The 17,829-nt window shown below is 31.7% G+C and overlaps 1 protein-coding gene across 1 annotated transcript; it reads left to right on the top strand.

The window, feature by feature from the left end:
* Positions 1-14,325: 14,325 nt before the first annotated feature.
* Positions 14,326-15,989, top strand: LOC114322077 (uncharacterized). Its single transcript, XM_028269345.2, has 3 exons — positions 14,326-14,919; positions 15,184-15,356; positions 15,455-15,989. The coding sequence occupies exons 1-3, from the start codon at positions 14,647-14,649 to the stop codon at positions 15,543-15,545; spliced, it is 537 nt and encodes a 178-aa protein (XP_028125146.1). The 5' UTR covers positions 14,326-14,646; the 3' UTR covers positions 15,546-15,989.
* Positions 15,990-17,829: the final 1,840 nt, after the last annotated feature.

The raw sequence follows: 17,829 nt of genomic DNA, 5'->3' as shown, positions 1-17,829 counted from the left end.
GATTTTGAATAGAAGTTATCCTTAGGAATAAAATGGGAAAAACTTTAAAGGGTAAATTACACTAACACCCATGAGATTTCTGTTTAATACAGATTCTTCCCTCACGTTTGAAAAATTACATTCCCTTCCTGAGGTTTGTAATCTCATTACAAATTGCCTCCTAGATTGCTAATGTTATGCCCTAAAATCTTTTAAATGACCATTTTGTCATTTATCTTACCATTTTTTCTTCCTATCATTATGATTACATTTTACAATTTTTTATCATTAAATTTTACCTGAACATATTCTTATTGAGTGATGATATACAAACATAAATTTTATGTAAAATTTTCAAACAAAATGATATAACTTAATGGTAACCTTTCACTTTAAAACAAAACACCCATAAACATGATTTATATTTACAACAATATCACATTCACAACATCTTTATTATATTTTTTATATAAATTTTTATATATGAATAGAAATTTTCATTTTTATTTCCACCGTCATTTTTTTTCTCGTCTATTTACCCACTTTTATTACAGTAATACCAAACATCGCCATTCACATTTATTACAATATTACTGATTTTTTTTGGTATTTAGTGAATTTAAAAAAAATCACAAATTATTATATTTCTTAGTATATCTAGATTAGGTGTATCTAAAAATAAAAATAAAAATTACTTAAAATATTAAAAAAATTCAGTAAAAATTAAAAAGACACGAAAAATAAAAAAATAATTTTTTGTGTGAGTTAAACCAAAAAAAATAATTGTTATTTCTCTTGAAATGACATGAACAAAATATCATATTTTATTATTTTATATGTATAAAGGTTAATGGGCAAATATGTCATTTTAATCTGACAGAAAGATAAATGTAATTTTTCAAACATGAGAAAGAGATCTGTATTAAATAGAAACTTCAGGAGTGTCAGTGTAATTTACCCAACTTTAAATTTGAAGGACGAAAGTAAGAAAAAACAAACTTGAATGACCAAGATGAGAAAGTGACCGAACATAAAAAGGATAAAATGTAATTTATCCAATAAAATGTAATGAAATAGGGGAAGCCTATGATGTGGACCCCTTCATGATATGAACTCTATCATAAATTGGTATAATATTTAATACAAAATTTTATAATATCAATTAAAAAAAATGTAATTTCATTATAAATTAATATAATAAAATATTTAAAATTTTATAATTTATATAATAAAAGTTTATGATTTGATTATAATATTTTTTATTCTGTTAATTTATAATAAAATTATGCATATATTATAAAATTATATTTATTTATAATAAAAATATATATGATATACAGTCTAAAGTTGCGCACACCATAAAAGGAATCATTTCCAAAAAGAGGACCCCAAGACAAGCAGAAAGGGATTGGATGGCAAATGGAGGAGCAAGATAATAAATTCTCAATGCGATGGGACGACTTTGTCAAGAGACAGCCCATTGCAATTTGCATTAGAAGGATTAGGGGTGAGCAATGTAGGACAATTTTTACTATATTTAAAAGATTTAATTTTATTGTGTACACAACAACAATTAGAATTTAAAGAAATAAAGAAAAGGAGAGAATTTGTTTGATTACAAAAATCAAACTCGAAATAAAAATAAATAAATAAAAACAGATTTTATTTTGTTACAAAAACAAAGTTTAAATCTGATTTTAATAAATAAAAACAACACTGAAAATAAATTAAATAACTTACTTGATTTAATTTGTTCGAATTATTTTCTGATCAAGTCCAGTGTTTGACACTGTGTCCTTAAGACAGATTCGTCATCTCCACGGTGCTTTCAGAATTTGGACGGCTATCTCCCAGGATGAAATGATCTTATCAACGAATAAAAGCAGCACTACAATTTAATCGTTCATCGAATATACAAAGTGTTTACACTCTTTCTTTCAGAAATAAAATGCAGCAAAATGCAGAGATTTAAAGCAGAGGATGGAGTACGAAAATTGGAGTGAAATCCAAATGGGAGGCTAGTCTATTTATAGATGTAAAGGTGGCTCTAGGTTTTGAATTGAACAGGTATGAAACTTGTTAGTTTCAAATTTAAACAGATTTGAATCTATTGGGTTAATAATTCAAATAGATAAAAAACGGGAGGGCTCTGTTTGGATGAACAGTAAATCCAAACCAGTTTAATTCTGTTTGAAAACGGGAAGGGCCTTGTTTGGATGAACACTAATTCCAAACTAGTTTATTTTGAATTCTGGATTTTATTTTAATAAAAACAAAATTAAATTCAAATGTTTTTGGCCCAAAAAGATTAGAAGCCCAACCCAACCAGACACCACGCACCCGCGCCCAGGCTCAGCCCAGCCCGCCGGACCGGACGGACGGCGGTGGCAGCGCGCGCGCGCGTGTGTGGTGATTTTTGGGTCCAATGGGTCTAGCCCATTTTGCCCATAACCTCTCCCTCTAAAACACTTGGGTACCCCTTGGGGCACATCCCAAGTATCTAACCCAAGCCTTATAAACCATTTCAAAACTTCCCACCAAATCAATGTAGGACAAGCCAATTTACAACCTTAAGGAATTTCCACCAAAACTCCATTTCCATGGAGCACACTTTGGCTTCAATTTCCCATTCACTCGGTAATGGTTTTGAGCAACCAAATATACCACGTGAATCACAACGCGGCATAGAACGCGTTACCACTTTGACCCGAGTAAATCGACACTCGAGGCCCACCTAAAAAATAGACCAAACTTGAGAAAAAATTCTGGTTTTACCCAGAATTTTTCTACCATTTCAAACAATCCCCCACATGAATGGAATTTGATGACAACGGAAATGCAACAATATGCAGACTTTAACGAAAGAGTATAAGTCGGAAATATCTTGCATCAGGATAGGTAGTTTTCGGCCTTGAACCTTCCCTAGTGATAACCTATCGGACTTACTGGCTAACCAATGGACGCGATGCCTTGAATTGTTCAGCCGTTTGTGTAAGCCAAGACAATAGATTTCACACAAAATATCTTCTAACACATCGTGGTTCTCACTGTTGTGTTCATTTTCGCCTTGAACGCGCCTGGTTTTTATAAGTGTTTCTAGAGAATTTAGCCTTTTCATTCTCATAGAACCGGCCCCAGTTCCAGTTCAACACTCATATAGGTGATTCTTATTGTGAGTATCTCCTTATACTTGTCTTGATTTTATACCTTAATCAAGATATAAGTAATCATTAAAAGCAAAGCTTATCCTTATACTCCTGCATACAACATATGTTGCAGATATCACTCTCACCATAGGAATGGGTAGGGAATTTTTAATCCCTTGGTGATTTCTGGTGAGCCATACATAACTTAGTTGTCCCTTTGAACTTAGTTCTTGGGATCTCCAGTCATATAAGTAGGGTTACCATTATGATGACTCTTATGTAATAGGCTTTAATCCCATCCCCTTCGATGAACTATACACTAGCTCTTTTGTCAAACCTTTTGTTAACGGATTCGCAATATTCTCTTTAGATTTTATATAATCTATTGAGATTATTCTGTTTGACAACAATTGCCTTACGGTATTATGTCGACGACGAATATGTCGTGACTTACCATTATACATATGATTCTGTGCCCTACCTACTGCAGATTGACTATCACAATGAATGCAAATAGTTGGCACAGGTTTTGGCCACATTGGAATGTCTTCTAAGAAGTGACGAAGCCATTCTGCTTCTTCACCTGCTTTGTCTAAAGTAATGAACTCAGATTCCATTGTGGATCGTGCGATGCAAGTTTGTTTCATGGACTTCCAAGAAACAGCAGCGCTTCCTAGAGTAAAGACATATCCACTAGTGGATTTTGAATCTTTAGTATCCGATATCCAATTGGCATCACAATAACCTTTGAGTACTGCTGGATATCGAGTAAAGTTCAAACCATGATCACGAGTAAATCTTAGATATCTAAGAACCCGAATGATCGCTTTCCAATGGTCTTCTCCAGGGTTACTAGTGTACCTACTCAATTTACTGATAGCATAAGCTATATCAGGACGAGTACAATTCATTAGGTACATTAGGCTTCTAATGATTTGGGAGTATTTTAACTGAGACACTGCATCACCTTTATTTTTCAATAAATAAAGACTGATGTCTACAGGTGTTCTAGCTAAATTCAAATCATCCTTGATAAATTTATCAAGAATTTTCTCAATATAATGAGATTGAGATAATGCATATCCGTCAGATGTTTTAGTAATTTTCATTCCTAATATAACATCTGCGACCCCCATATCTTTCATATCAAATCTTTTGATAAGCATCTGCTTAGTTGATTTGATCATGTTTTGACTGCTTCCAATGATAAGCATGTCATCCACATAAAGACAAACTATGACATATCCTTGGTCAGTATTTTTAACATAGACGCATTTACATTCGTTTATCTTAAACCCATTAGTAAGCATTGCATGATCAAATTTTTCATGCCATTGCTTAGGTGCTTGTTTTAATCCATAAAGGGATTTTACAAGTCGACAAACTTTCTTTTCTTGCCCTGATACTACAAACCCTTCGGGTTGTTCCATATAGATCTCTTCATTTAGATCACCGTTTAAGAAAGCTGTCTTAACATCCATTTGATGTATTTCTAAATTAAACAACGCTGCTATAGAAATAAGCATGCGAATGGATATTATTCTTGTCACAGGGGAATATGTGTCAAAATAGTCTAGACCTTCCTTTTGTCTGTAACCTTTAACAACAAGTTTTGCTTTATACTTGTCAATTGAACCATCTGCTTTCATTTTTCTCTTGAATATCCATTTATATCCAAGAGGTTTAGAACTTGGTGGAAGATCCACCAATTCCCAAGTATGATTTTGCATAATGGATTCAATTTCTTTATTAACAGCCTCTTTCCACAAAGGTGCTTCAGGACCTGTCATTGCTGCCTTAAAGCTTTGAGGTTCATTTTCTAACAAGTATGTCAGAAAATCTGGACCAAAGGATTTTGATGTTCTCGCTCTTTTACTTCGTCTTGGTTCATCATTAGTTAAATCCTGTTGGTCGAGACTATTACTAGTCTCTTGTGTTTGATTGTCATTAGTCTCTTGATTTTGTGTATAATCATAAGTTCTTTTCTGTGAACTTAATTCCTGTCCTTTCTTGTAAGGAAGGACATGTTCAAAAAAGACAGCATTCCTTGACTCTATAATAGTGTTCACATTTATATCAGGTATTTCTGATTTATAAGTCAGAAACCGATATGCACTACTATTCTGAGCATAACCAATAAACACACAGTCTACTGTTTTTGGTCCAATCTTAGTCTTTTTAGGAACAGGAACTTCAACTTTTGCCAAACACCCCCACACTTTTAAGTATTTGTAGGAAGGTGGTCGACATTTCCATAATTCATAAGGAGTGCTGTTGGTTTTCTTGTGGGGTATTCTATTAAGAACATAATTAGCAGACAATATTGCTTCCCCCCACAAGTTCTGTGGTAAACCTAAACTTAGTAACATGGCATTCATCATTTCTTTGAGGGTTCTATTCTTCCTTTCAGCAATTCCATTTTGCTGTGGAGAATAAGGGGCTGTAGTTTGGTGAATAATGCCATGTTGTGCACAAAATTCATTTAATGGTGCATCATATTCACCACCCCTATCACTTCTAACAATTTTAATGGTTTTACCAAGTTGATTTTCAACTTCTGTTTTGTAGAGTTTAAACATTTCTAAGGCTTCATCTTTACTTCTAAGTAAATAAACATAACAATATTTTATGCAATCATCGATAAATGTTATGAAATACTTTTTGCCTCCTCTAGTTTGAATAAATTTTAAATCACATACATCAGTATGAATTAATTCTAAAGGTTCGGTTTTTCTTTCAACCGATTTAAATGGAGCCTTAGTTAGTTTCGCTTCTACACAAATTTCACATTTATGATTAGGGTTAATTTCAAACTTTGGTATATGATCTAAACCAATTAATCTACGCAAAGCATCAAAATTCACATGTCCTACCATGCCATAAATTTGACTCAAAAATATAAACAAAAGATGTGTTATTCTTATTCATAGTAACTTTCGATACAACTGTCATTACATTCAACTTAAAGAGACCATCACTCATGTATCCCTTACCAACATACATACCACTCTTTGTTAATACAAATTTATCAGACTCAAATACAAGCCTAAAACCATTTTTACTTAACAAAGACCCATAAACTAAATTCTTCCGGATGTCAGGTACATGCAGTACGTTGTTGAGGGTTAGTTCTTTCCCTGATGTCATCTTCAAGATCACTTTCCCTTGTCTAGCCACAGTAGAAGTAGAAGAATTTCCCATAAAAAGTTGTTCACCATTTGCAGCCTCATTGTAGGTAGTGAACATCTTCTTGTCCGCACAAATGTGACGAGTTACTCCAGTGTCAACCCACCACTCTTTGGGATTTCCAACCAAGTTAGCCTCAGATACCACAGCAGAGAGGTTGATGTCATTCACTCCGTCAGAGATATAATCCAATTCTGTTACATTGGCCTGATTGGTGGTCTTCTTACTTGTACTTCCATGATCCTTCTTAGGGCGGCGGCAGTCAGAAGCTCGATGTCCAGTTTTGCCACAGTTATAGCATTTTCCTTTGAACTTCTTGCTACTATCGCCTTGTTTAGGACCATCTCCAGTAAACTTTCTCTTTTTGTTATGTGGTTTATGTACTTGTTCTACCACATTAGCCTTGGACTCAATGGGATTTTTCCCATTCTTCTTTTCAGCCTTTCGGTTATCTTCCTCAATTCTTAATCTTACAATCAATTCATCCATAGTCATCTCTTTGCGCTTATGTTTTAAATAATTTTTGAAATCTTTCTAAGCCGGTGGTAACTTTTCCACTAAAGCAGCGACTTGGAATGACTCGCTAAGAGACATACCTTCTGAATGAATATCATGCAAAATTATTTGAAAACTTTGAACTTGAGATATTACCGTTTGGGAGTCTACCATAAGAAAATCCAGAAATTTACCAACGACAAATTTCTTCGTGCCGGCATCTTCTGTCTTGTATTTCTTCTCCAAAGAATCCCACAATTGTTTTGCTGTTTTCAGAGGACTATATACATTATACAGCATATTGTCAAGGCTATTTAGGATGTAGTTTATGCACAAGAAATCTGAATATTTCCAAGCATCTATAGCGGCAACAACTTGCCGATCACTTTCACCCTCTTTAAGTGCTGGAGCCTCTTCATGGAGAAACCGGGCCAAATTAAGAGTCGTAAGATAGAACAGCATCTTCTGCTGCCATCTCTTAAACTCGGTACCGTTAAATTTTTCCGATTTTTCTCCATGATTGATTGGTACATGAACATGGTTCTGGATAGGGACCGATGTAGGTGTAATAATAGGAGTACCACTACCAGATGCAGTTTCAGTTGTAGTAGCCATAATCTCTGACTACAAAAATCAAAAAAAATTAAAACACAAATTAATTTTCTAGTTACTAAAACCAGAAAATAAATTATAACAACAAAATAATTTTATTTTCCTTGTTACTAAAACTAGAAAAATAAAATATCACAAGAATTTTCTGTAATACCAAATAATATTCTGCAATTGTTAATGACACCAGTATATTACTACTAGTTGTCAAAGAAAAGAGATAGTATATTACTACTATCTGTCAAATAGCATAAATCACTATTTGTTTTTCCAACCAAAATATTACTTTGAAAACACAAAAAATTAAATACAATGAAGATACCAAAAAAGGAATCTGTCGTAAGATTGTAGGACAATCTTCACTGTATTTAAAAGATTTAATTCTATTGTGTACACAACAACAATTAGAATTTAAAGAAATAAAGAAAAGGAGAGAATTTGTTTGATTACAAAAATCAAACTCGAAATAAAAAGAAATAAATAAAAACAGATTTTATTTTGTTACAAAAACAAAGTTTAAATCTGATTTTAATAAATAAAAACAACACTGAAAATAAATTAAATAACTTACTTGATTTAATTTGTTCGAATTATTTTCTGATCAAGTCCAGTGTTTGACACTGTGTCCTTAAGACAAATTCGTCATCTCCACGGTGCTTTCAGAATTTGGACGGCTATCTCCCAGGATGAAATGATCTTATCAACGAATAAAAGCAGCACTACAATTTAATCGTTCGTCGAACACACAAAGTGTTTACACTCTTTCTTTCAGAAATAAAATGCAGCAAAATGCAGAGATTTAAAGCAGATGATAGAGTACGAAAATTGGAGTGAAATCCAAATGGGAGGCCAGTCTATTTATAGATGTAAAGGTGGCTCTAGGTTTTGAATTGAACAGATATGAAACCTGTTAGTTTCAAATTTAAACAGATTTGAATCTGTTGGGTTAATAATTCAAATAGATAAAAAACGGGAAGGGCTCTGTTTGGATGAACAGTAAATCCAAACTAGTTTAATTCTGTTTGAAAACGGGAAGGGCCTTGTTTGGATGAACACTAATTCCAAACTAGTTTATTTTGAATTCTGGATTTTATTTTAATAAAAATAAAATTAAATTCAAATGTTTTTTGCCCAAAAAGATTAGAAGCCCAACCACACACCCGCGCCCGACCGGACGGATGACGGCGGCGGCGCGCGTGTGTGGTGATTTTTGGGTCCAATGGATCTAGCCCATTTTGCCCATAACCTCTGCCTCTAAAACACTTGGGTACCCCTTGGGGGACACCCCAAGTATCTAACCCAAGCCTTATAAACCATTTCAAAACTTCCCACCAAATCAATGTGGGACAAGCCAATTTACAACCTTAAGGAATTTCCACCAAAACTCTATTTCCATGGAGCACACTTTGGCTTCAATTTCCTATTCACTCGGTAATGGTTTTGAGCAACCAAATATACCACGTGAATCACAACGCGGCATAGAACGCGTTACCACTTTGACCCGAGTAAATCGACACTCGGGGCCCACCTAAAAAATAGACCAAACTTGAGAAAAAATTCTGGTTTTACCCAGAATTTTTCTACCATTTCCAACAAGCAGTGGATATATTAATTTGTTAAAATTGATCGAATCGAATCGATCCGTCACATTTTGGACGGATACGTAATGACGAGCGGACGGTTGCGGATTGATTTTCTCCAATCCGCCAATTTGGCGGACGGATGGGGGATTTGAGGTTCCTTTGGCCGCAACCGAACCGCCAAATCGCGAGCACCCTTAATAATTTATAAGATTTTGTGTTTTCTATTTGTTTAAATATTTTGTTTGTGTTTTCAATTGAAAAAGAGTTTAAATATTCTGTTGAAAACAAGTTTTCAACTTGAGTATATTTTTTGAATTGAAAAAAATGAACGTATTATTTATTTATATTTTTTGGTTTTTAAATCTAACTCTAAAAGTAATAAATAGAAAATATGATATATGCTGGTTGGTTTTTGTTTTCCAAAACATATATAAATGTAATAATACAGAGACATACAATCTCTACTACTGCTCTGTTCATGGTTTTTGTGGTTTGAATTATTTTTATATTTTAAGAACCACATATTGTAATACTTTACGTGGATAAGGCATGCTGTGATTGTAATATGTGGATGAGGCATGCAGTGATTGTGATATTCTAAAGTTTCAAACTTTCTTTCTTTGGATGAGATATGCAGTAATTGTAATACTTTTTTAAGTCATTGACTGTAATACTTTTTTTTTTTTGAGGAAGTATACAAGTTGAACTATGTTGAAAATTTATAAAATTTCAAACCGCCAAACCGATTCGCATCCACTTGTCAAACTGTCAATCCGCTCAATCCACATCTGCCGGATTGGTGGACGGATGCGGATTGATTTTCTCCAATCCGTCAATCTGGCGGACGGATGGCGGATTGAAAATTCCGTGCCCGCAATCGACCCGCGCCCACCCCTAAGAAGGACCATCCTTTCCGTCCAGGTTTTAAATTGAAGAGTGTTATTTAAACTTATAAAATTTATTATAGATTTCATTTTGATAATTTAAATTGTTTATTTGTTAGATACTTTGTGTTTCATTTTAAAAAAAAATTAATAAGTATAACGGTAACTTGTTCAACTTTCACTAAAAATAATAGATAACAATTATATTTTTTAAAATAAATCATATATTTTTTTAGCGAGAAACGTAATAAATTAAATAAGTTATAATTATTGAATTAATCTAATTTTTTGTATGAATAAAGCACACAAAATATTTAATAAAATAAACAATTCAAATTATGAAAACAAGGCCAGTGTTAGACTTTACAAACCTAAGTAATACCCTCAAATATAAAAGCTAGATCGAAAGAAATCATCCTCCTTTGCATTATTTATTCTGGTTCCATCCTCCCTCGAAAATGTCGTTTTGCCATTTTTTATACGGTCCACCACTTCTGATAATGATAATGATATTGAAAACATCATTTTTATTTCTAATGTTATGATAGTGACGTTGACTTTGTCAAAATAGGAATAATATTTTGATTTTATTTTATTAGTAAAGAACAATATTATTGTATTTGTAACAATTGTAATTACATTTAAATAAATACAATTTTATTTGTTTATCTTCTAAGCCAAAATATAATGAAGTGAATGTTGTAAAATAATTATTTATTTGTTTATTTATTTTTGTTTTTCAATTTATCTCTATTTAGGGTACAAATGAATTATAAAGTACTGACATTTTGAACCATCACTAAAAGTTAAGTTTAGTGGCATTTGTGAGAATTATTAAAAATATCAATTATGACATAACAAACGTCATATTAAAAAGCATATAGTGTCATTTTTTAAATTGTAAATCTTTGTTAGGCCATCTCCAACGGTACATCAAACCATAAATCAGATTTGAAATTTGATGAAAAAGTGAATTTTTCAAGCTCCAATGATCTCACCAATTTGATATCAAAATGAGAATGAAACAAACTGTTAATCATATTATTTAATTTTGATGATGTCTAAAATATATTAGTTAATATACATATTATTTGACACAAATTATTATCTTTTTAAAATATATATATTTGTTAAATATTATTTAAATAAAATAATATTATCTTTTTAAAATATATATGTTAAATATTATTTTAAATATTTTCAAAAACTTTACTATTCACTTTTTGAAAAATAGGGTTAATTACTATTCATCTTTTGAAAAATCGATTAATTATATTATTTTGACAAAAATGATTATTTTAAATATTTTCAAAAACTTTACTATTCACTTTTTGAAAAATAGGGTTAATTACTATTCATCTTTTGACAAATTGATTAATTATATTATTTTGACAAAAATGATTGATTGGTTGTATTATTTTGACAAATTTGATATTTATGGGTTGTCTTATTTTGACAAAATTAATATGGAGTGGTAAAATACATTTAGTTTAAAATCTTTACAACATATACAATATTTTAAAGATGACATATATTTTCAGATCCATCATAAATATTATTTATAGAGATTTTTCTGTATGCAAAATTTTGATCAGAACTTATATAGCATTATATGCAGAATACATCACGTGCGCTATTAAATTTTTTACACTACATTAATTATATCATATTATAATTAAACAAGAAGAACAAGATGGAGTTATGTATATATGTATATATATATATATATATTATAAACTAGATGGAGAAAATTATTTGTTTGTTTGAAAGTTGTGAAATTTGTATTAAATTGTCTACAAAAACGGTGGCTCCATGTTTGAAAAAAACAAGAAGAAAAAATCAATCTTATTTTTATCTTTTTAATTCTTATCATTTGCTGACTATTTAAATTTAAGGAGTGTGCTTATGTAAGCAATGACATCAAGAGCCTGCTTATGTAAGCGATGACATCAGGAGCGTGCTTATGTAAGCGATGACGTCAGGAGCGTGCTTATGTAAGCCATGACGTCAGCAAGGAGCGTCCAACGGGTATATTTTTGTGTATAAATAGAGGTGTTGGATGTGGAGAAAATATCAAGAACTTGAAGAGAAAATATTTCTGTGAGCTCCAAAATTCTGAGTATTCTGCTCTTTCACTTTCAGATCTAAGTCTAGTTTTTGTTCTTACACTTTCATATCTACTCTTTGTGAGAGAATTATTGTAAAAGTGGGTTCAATTACCACTTATTCTTATTCCTTATTTTTGTGAGAGATTTTGTAAGGGTAAGGCATTTATTGTTGAGTGAGGCTCAATAGATAAGAGTAAGTCCTGTGCCAAATCCACAAGCTTGGTGGTGTATTTATTCAATTGATAGTAAAGAAATTCTCAAGGAGGTTCCTTGGGGAGTGGACGTAGGCCTGGCGTGCCGAACCACTATAAATCGCAGTGTTTGATTTTCTCTCTCTATCTCTTCTACTTTTATATTGATAATTATTATTCTGTTTTTTTTATTTATTAAAATTCTGAATATTGTGTTATTTTTAATATTGTAAAATTTTTAATAACCCAATTCACCCCCCCTCTTGGGTTGCCTATCTGGGATAACACAAACATTTCACCAAACTGGGGACAAGCTCTGGATTTCAGTATTTCACTGTTTTGGACCGTTGACCAACTGGTCGACCGGTTCTCTTTCAAATAGGTAAGTTCAAACCGGTCAAAAAGGTTCAAACAGGTAAAAAAAGAAAAAAAAACTAGCCTTACCGGTCGACCAACCGGTCGACCCCTTCCTTTTTGCTGCACGGTTGGAGCAAGCCATATCAGATTGAGAAAATTAGCTTTTTTTTACTCAAATTTGGTGAAAAATTTGGTTCATCGTTGGAGATGCTCTTAATGGCACTTGATAGTGTCACGAACAGTACCTATCGTGACATCAAAGTGTCACTGAAAGTCTTTAGTCTTGATGGTATAGTGGCACTTAAAAGTGTCACTAGTATCTACCGTGGCATAAGTATAAATCACACTTGTTCAAAATGTCACAAGACTAAAAAAATATTATTAAAGGAATAGTTTTGTGACACTTTCGAGTGTCACTGAACTAAAAAAATATTGTAGTGAACGTGTAAGAAATTAAATATATAGTGTTATTTTATTTAAGAAATATGCATTTAAATTTGAAATTAAACATCAATTTCATATGATTGAGCTTGTGGTTGTACTAGCACATGGTGGAGCTTCTTCATGGTGCCAACCTAGTTGGGATTGGAGGAGTTTGCAGTGTTGCTTTTATGCACTTCTCCTTTTTATTGATGTAATCTCATATGATTTGTATGATGTCGTCATCAATAAAGTTTTCTTTTTTTGTTGATGAAAAAAAAATTGAAATTAAAACTCATGAATATAAAGTTAGGAATAAATTTATAATTAAATTTTATAAACATCAAAACAAATATAAAGTTAGTTCTAAAAATTTTAAATCCAAATTATTTTATTAATGGTTTTTTAAAACCCACAAACTCTATATAAATTTCGTATACCAACTTTTTTAAAAAAATTATAAATACGGAAGTTAAGTCTAATGAGAATAGTAAATAAAGTCTCATTAAGTAATAAATAAAACATTATTGAGTAGTAAGCCAAGTCTGATGGAATAGTAAGTGAATTTGACTTAATAGTAAGTCAAGTTTGATTGCATAAGTGGAGTCTCATAGATTAGTAGGCGTTGTTTAGTAAGTTGAGTCTTATTGAGTAGTAAGCGATGTTTAATTCAGTAGTAAGCTAAATTTAATAAAATAGTAAGTAGAGTATTATTGAGGTGTTGTTTGGCAAGGAAGGTTGGGACTAAAATAGTCACAAAAGATAAAATAGGTTATTTTAGCCGTAACAAATAAAACATCACTTCCAACTCATAATTATTACACTCTTCTCTCACAAAAAAAAGTTAAAAAAGTCAAAAAACTAAAAAGTCCTTCCCAAATTAAACTTTTTAGCCCAGAATAAAATAGCTAAAAAAATTAAAAAGTTAAAAAGTCAATTTACTTTCCAAACAGAGGCGGAGTAATAAGTGAAATTTGGTAGAAAAGTAAATAGAATTTGACTAATAAATGGAGTTTAATCTCAAAACATAATTCAATTAGCCAAAAAGTTACTAAATTAGCCAAAAAGCCAACAACTTATACCAAAAAGTCAAAGATTCTCTTTTCTCTCTACTTTTTGCACATCTTTTCGTAATTAGCCAAAAAATCATCCCAAACATATAAATTTTTTTTACCTACCTTTTTAGCCAAATAACCAAAAAATTACTAAATTAATCTGTTCCAAACGAGGCCTTAATAATATATCATTACGTAAGTAAATGAACTCTGAGTAATAAGCGTCAAGTTTGATGGACTCTGAGTAGTAAGTCAAGTACATAGATGATGACCTTTTATCATTAAAAGCTTATTATAAGTACAATATTTATCATTAGTTTTAATTTTACTTGTCACTCATACTTATGTTCCACTCAATTTTTTATATTTTAAAGTAAGTCAATGTAAATCTCAATGTATGAAAGTTACATTACATCACATCACCAGTGATTTCTGGTGGCTCTAGTGCGTTGGATGGTTTTAGGCATGGGTAACCCACAAAAACCATTTGCGGGTACTCCAATCGGATCCACTCTAGTCCACTCCACTCCTATCTATATATGCCGACAGAAACCACGGTCATTTTAGATTTCAGGAACGACGTTGAGGTACTGATATCAAACTTGTACCAAACTTATCTGATTCCCAAAAACCATGGAAGCTGTACTTCTCCGAACCGGTTCGGTCCCGGTCCAACAACATTTCATCGTTCCCAGTTCACCGAGAGTCTCTGCTTCTCCCCGGATTTCGCTGGTCAATAGCCGGAGCGATTCTACTCCGGGGAAGCGAACCCCAAGGGTTTCGTCGGAGTCGAATGTGATCCGATCCGACACCAAGTCCAAGATCTGTGCGTATTATCGGGAGATGTTGAAATCAAACCCTAACAACGCTCTTCTGCTCAGAAACTATGCCAAGTTCTTACACGAGGTAGTACTACTGCTTCAAATTGTTATTCTCAATTAATTGGTCACTTTTTGATTCGATTATTACTTGCTTCATTTTTGATTATATACCGAAGCTACCAACCCAATCCCAGTCTCACGGTTTTATTCCTTTTAGAACCTCAGCTTAGTTAGGAGGAGTTTTAATCACCTTATAAAATGAATTGTGAATGTCTCTCAGACCGACGTGGGACAAATTTATTTTGGGATTCCACATATACTTCTATTTTTAATTTATTTATTTATTAAGGATGAGGGAGATATGGTGAAAGCAGAAGAGTACTACGGAAGAGCAATACTGGCGAGTCCTGGAGACGGAGAGGTGTTGTGTTTATACGGAAAGTTGATATGGGAGACTCAGAGAGACGAAGACAGAGCCCAATCCTACTTCGATCAAGCTATTCTTGCCTCTCCCAACGACTGGTAAAGCCCAATCTCATCATTTATATATTTGATGTACTTATTTGTTGTGATCATTGAACTTGATTTTTTTGTTTTTTTTGAATTGAATTGAATGACAGTACGGTGTTGGGATTGTACGCGCAATTCATGTGGGAGGCAGAGGAGGAGGAGGAGGAGGAGGAAGAAAAAGAGGATGGTGGTGATGGCTGATTGGAGAAATAAAATGGAGTGTCTTGGTTGAAGCATTTTAGCTTCAGAGAGTTTCGTTGTGTATGCTTTTGCATTAGCTCTTGTATCTCATGAACGTACGTGACCTATATATGGTTATCACTCTCAATGATCATGTGTTGGCAAAAAACTCTCTCTCTTTCTCTCAAACTCTGAGAGCTTCTTTCTCTCAACTTTTCTCCCCCAAGGTTTCCAGACTGTAACCATACCGGAAAGCGAATACCGCCCACAATAACGTTTTGTCACCCTAAAAACAGTCCCCCTCCCACTCACCCACCGACCCACCCAAAAACCATATGCGCTAGCGCTACTGGTTTACAACTCCGCCAACCTTTTTTTTTTTTTTTTTTTTTCTTGGGTTATGAGTAATATTACAAATTTGGATTTAATTATCTAGAGATCATTTAGAATTGTGTTTGATTTCAATTTTTTGAGTTTTATTTTTTAAAAATTAAATTTTTTACTTTTTGTAATTTTTTTTTAGTGAATATTTTTTTAATTTTAATTTTTTTTTTTACTTTTTATATGTATCTTATTTAGATGTATTTAAAAAGTAAAATATTTATAAAAAATATTTTAAAAATTATAAATATATAAAAAAATATTGAATTTTCATATACAATGATTCATCCCCTTTTTCCCCAACCCCTTTTGACCCCCTCTCTCTCTCATTGGTTACTTTTTCTTTTTCTTTTTCTTTTTTTTCCTGCTCCTCCAATCACCACCCGCCACGTGGCAAAGGGGGGTGAGGGGGTGACCCCCAAAAGGGGGTCCCAAGCATTATTCTTTTATTTTTGGTATTTAGTGAGTTTTTTAAAAAAAATTTTTTACAAATATTATACTTTTTAAGTGTATTTATGTTAGATATATCTAACAATTAAAAAAATTGTTTAAAATATTAAACAAATTCAGTAAAAATAAAAAAAAATACGAAAAATGAAATTTTTTAAATTTCTAAAAAATGAATTTAAAAAATTCAAGCCAAACAAGTTGATTTAAATTCATTTTATATAGATTCTACACTATATAACTTCAATTTCAATTGCACAATATCTTTTGGAATAAATTTGAACTAATTAAGATGAGATACATAGAAATATTCTTTTTTTTTTTTGAAAGAAATAATTTTAGGGTGAAATATTAATAAATTTCAAAATATAATTTTATGAACTGTTTAATTTTTTCTTTTTTCTTATGAATCTAAATGTCCTATTAAAAAAGAAATTATATAAAAAGGTAGCTATTTACATATTTGAGATTAATTTTTAGGAATAAAAGTGAATTTTTCAAAATGTAAAATTACATATTTCGGTAATTTGCAGTTTTGCATTTTCCCTTATTCTGGAACAAATCTCACATTACAAACAAAAACTAAACACTCTAATGTAACACTTCAAGAATGTAGCACTTCAATGTAACACATTAAAAAATTCTTTTGTGTACTTTTCCCAAATGTAACAACATAACACTCAAAAAAAACTATTTGGTGTATTTTTTTCAAACGTAACGCTCCAATGTAACAAAAAAAAACAAAAATTCTTTAGTGTACTTTTCTTAAACGTAACACTTCAATCAGTATAATCCCAAACATAACATTCCAACGTAACATATTCTAATGTAACATATGTACTTTTTTCAAACATAACACTCACGGTTTGAAATTATACATTTGCCTAAAACTTACTAAGGAATATTTATACTCTTTTTGGAATGGTTTGAGGAATCTCACATTTTTTTTTTAGTGTTACATTGGAGTGTTACGCTTAGAAAAAGTATAATAAGAATTTTTTTTTTTTTTTTGTGTTACATTACACAATTTTTTTTTTTTGTGTGTGTGTGTGTTACACTGAGGAATTTTTTTGGAGTATTATATTGAAGTGTTATGTTTGAAAAAAGTACATTAAGAAATTTTTTTATATGTTACATTAGAATGTTACACTGAGAAGTTTTTGTATGTTACATTAGAGAGTTTTTTTTTAATTAGAGTATTACATTTAAGAAAAATGCATAAGAAATTTTTTTGTGTGTGTTATATTAGAGTGTTATACTAATTTTTTTTTTTGTGTCGGTTATATTAAAGTGTTACACTAAGGAATTTTTTAGATTATTATATTAGAGTGTTACATTTAGAAAAAATACACTAAGAAGTTTTTTTGTGTGTTAGTTTTTTTAGAGTATTATATTAGGGTGTTACGTTTGAAAAAAAATACACTGAGGAGTTTTTTTGTGTATTACAATAAGAAATTTTTTTGTGTGTTACATTAAG

This window comes from Camellia sinensis, chromosome 13 (assembly GCF_055761805.1).
Source record: "Camellia sinensis isolate YWXY chromosome 13, ASM5576180v1, whole genome shotgun sequence".
In the NCBI taxonomy this organism is placed as follows: Eukaryota; Viridiplantae; Streptophyta; class Magnoliopsida; order Ericales; family Theaceae; genus Camellia; species Camellia sinensis.
This window is presented reverse-complemented; position numbering and strand designations above follow the sequence as displayed.

Bases quoted from the DNA above. Each gene is read 5' to 3' on its own strand.
- LOC114322077 (XM_028269345.2), top strand. From the start codon at position 14,647: ATGGAAGCTGTACTTCTCCGAACCGGTTCGGTCCCGGTCCAACAACAT. The intron at 14,920-15,183 runs GTAGTACTACTG...TTATTTATTAAG, and splicing joins ATGCCAAGTTCTTACACGAG to GATGAGGGAGATATGGTGAA. The intron at 15,357-15,454 runs GTAAAGCCCAAT...ATTGAATGACAG, and splicing joins CTTGCCTCTCCCAACGACTG to TACGGTGTTGGGATTGTACG.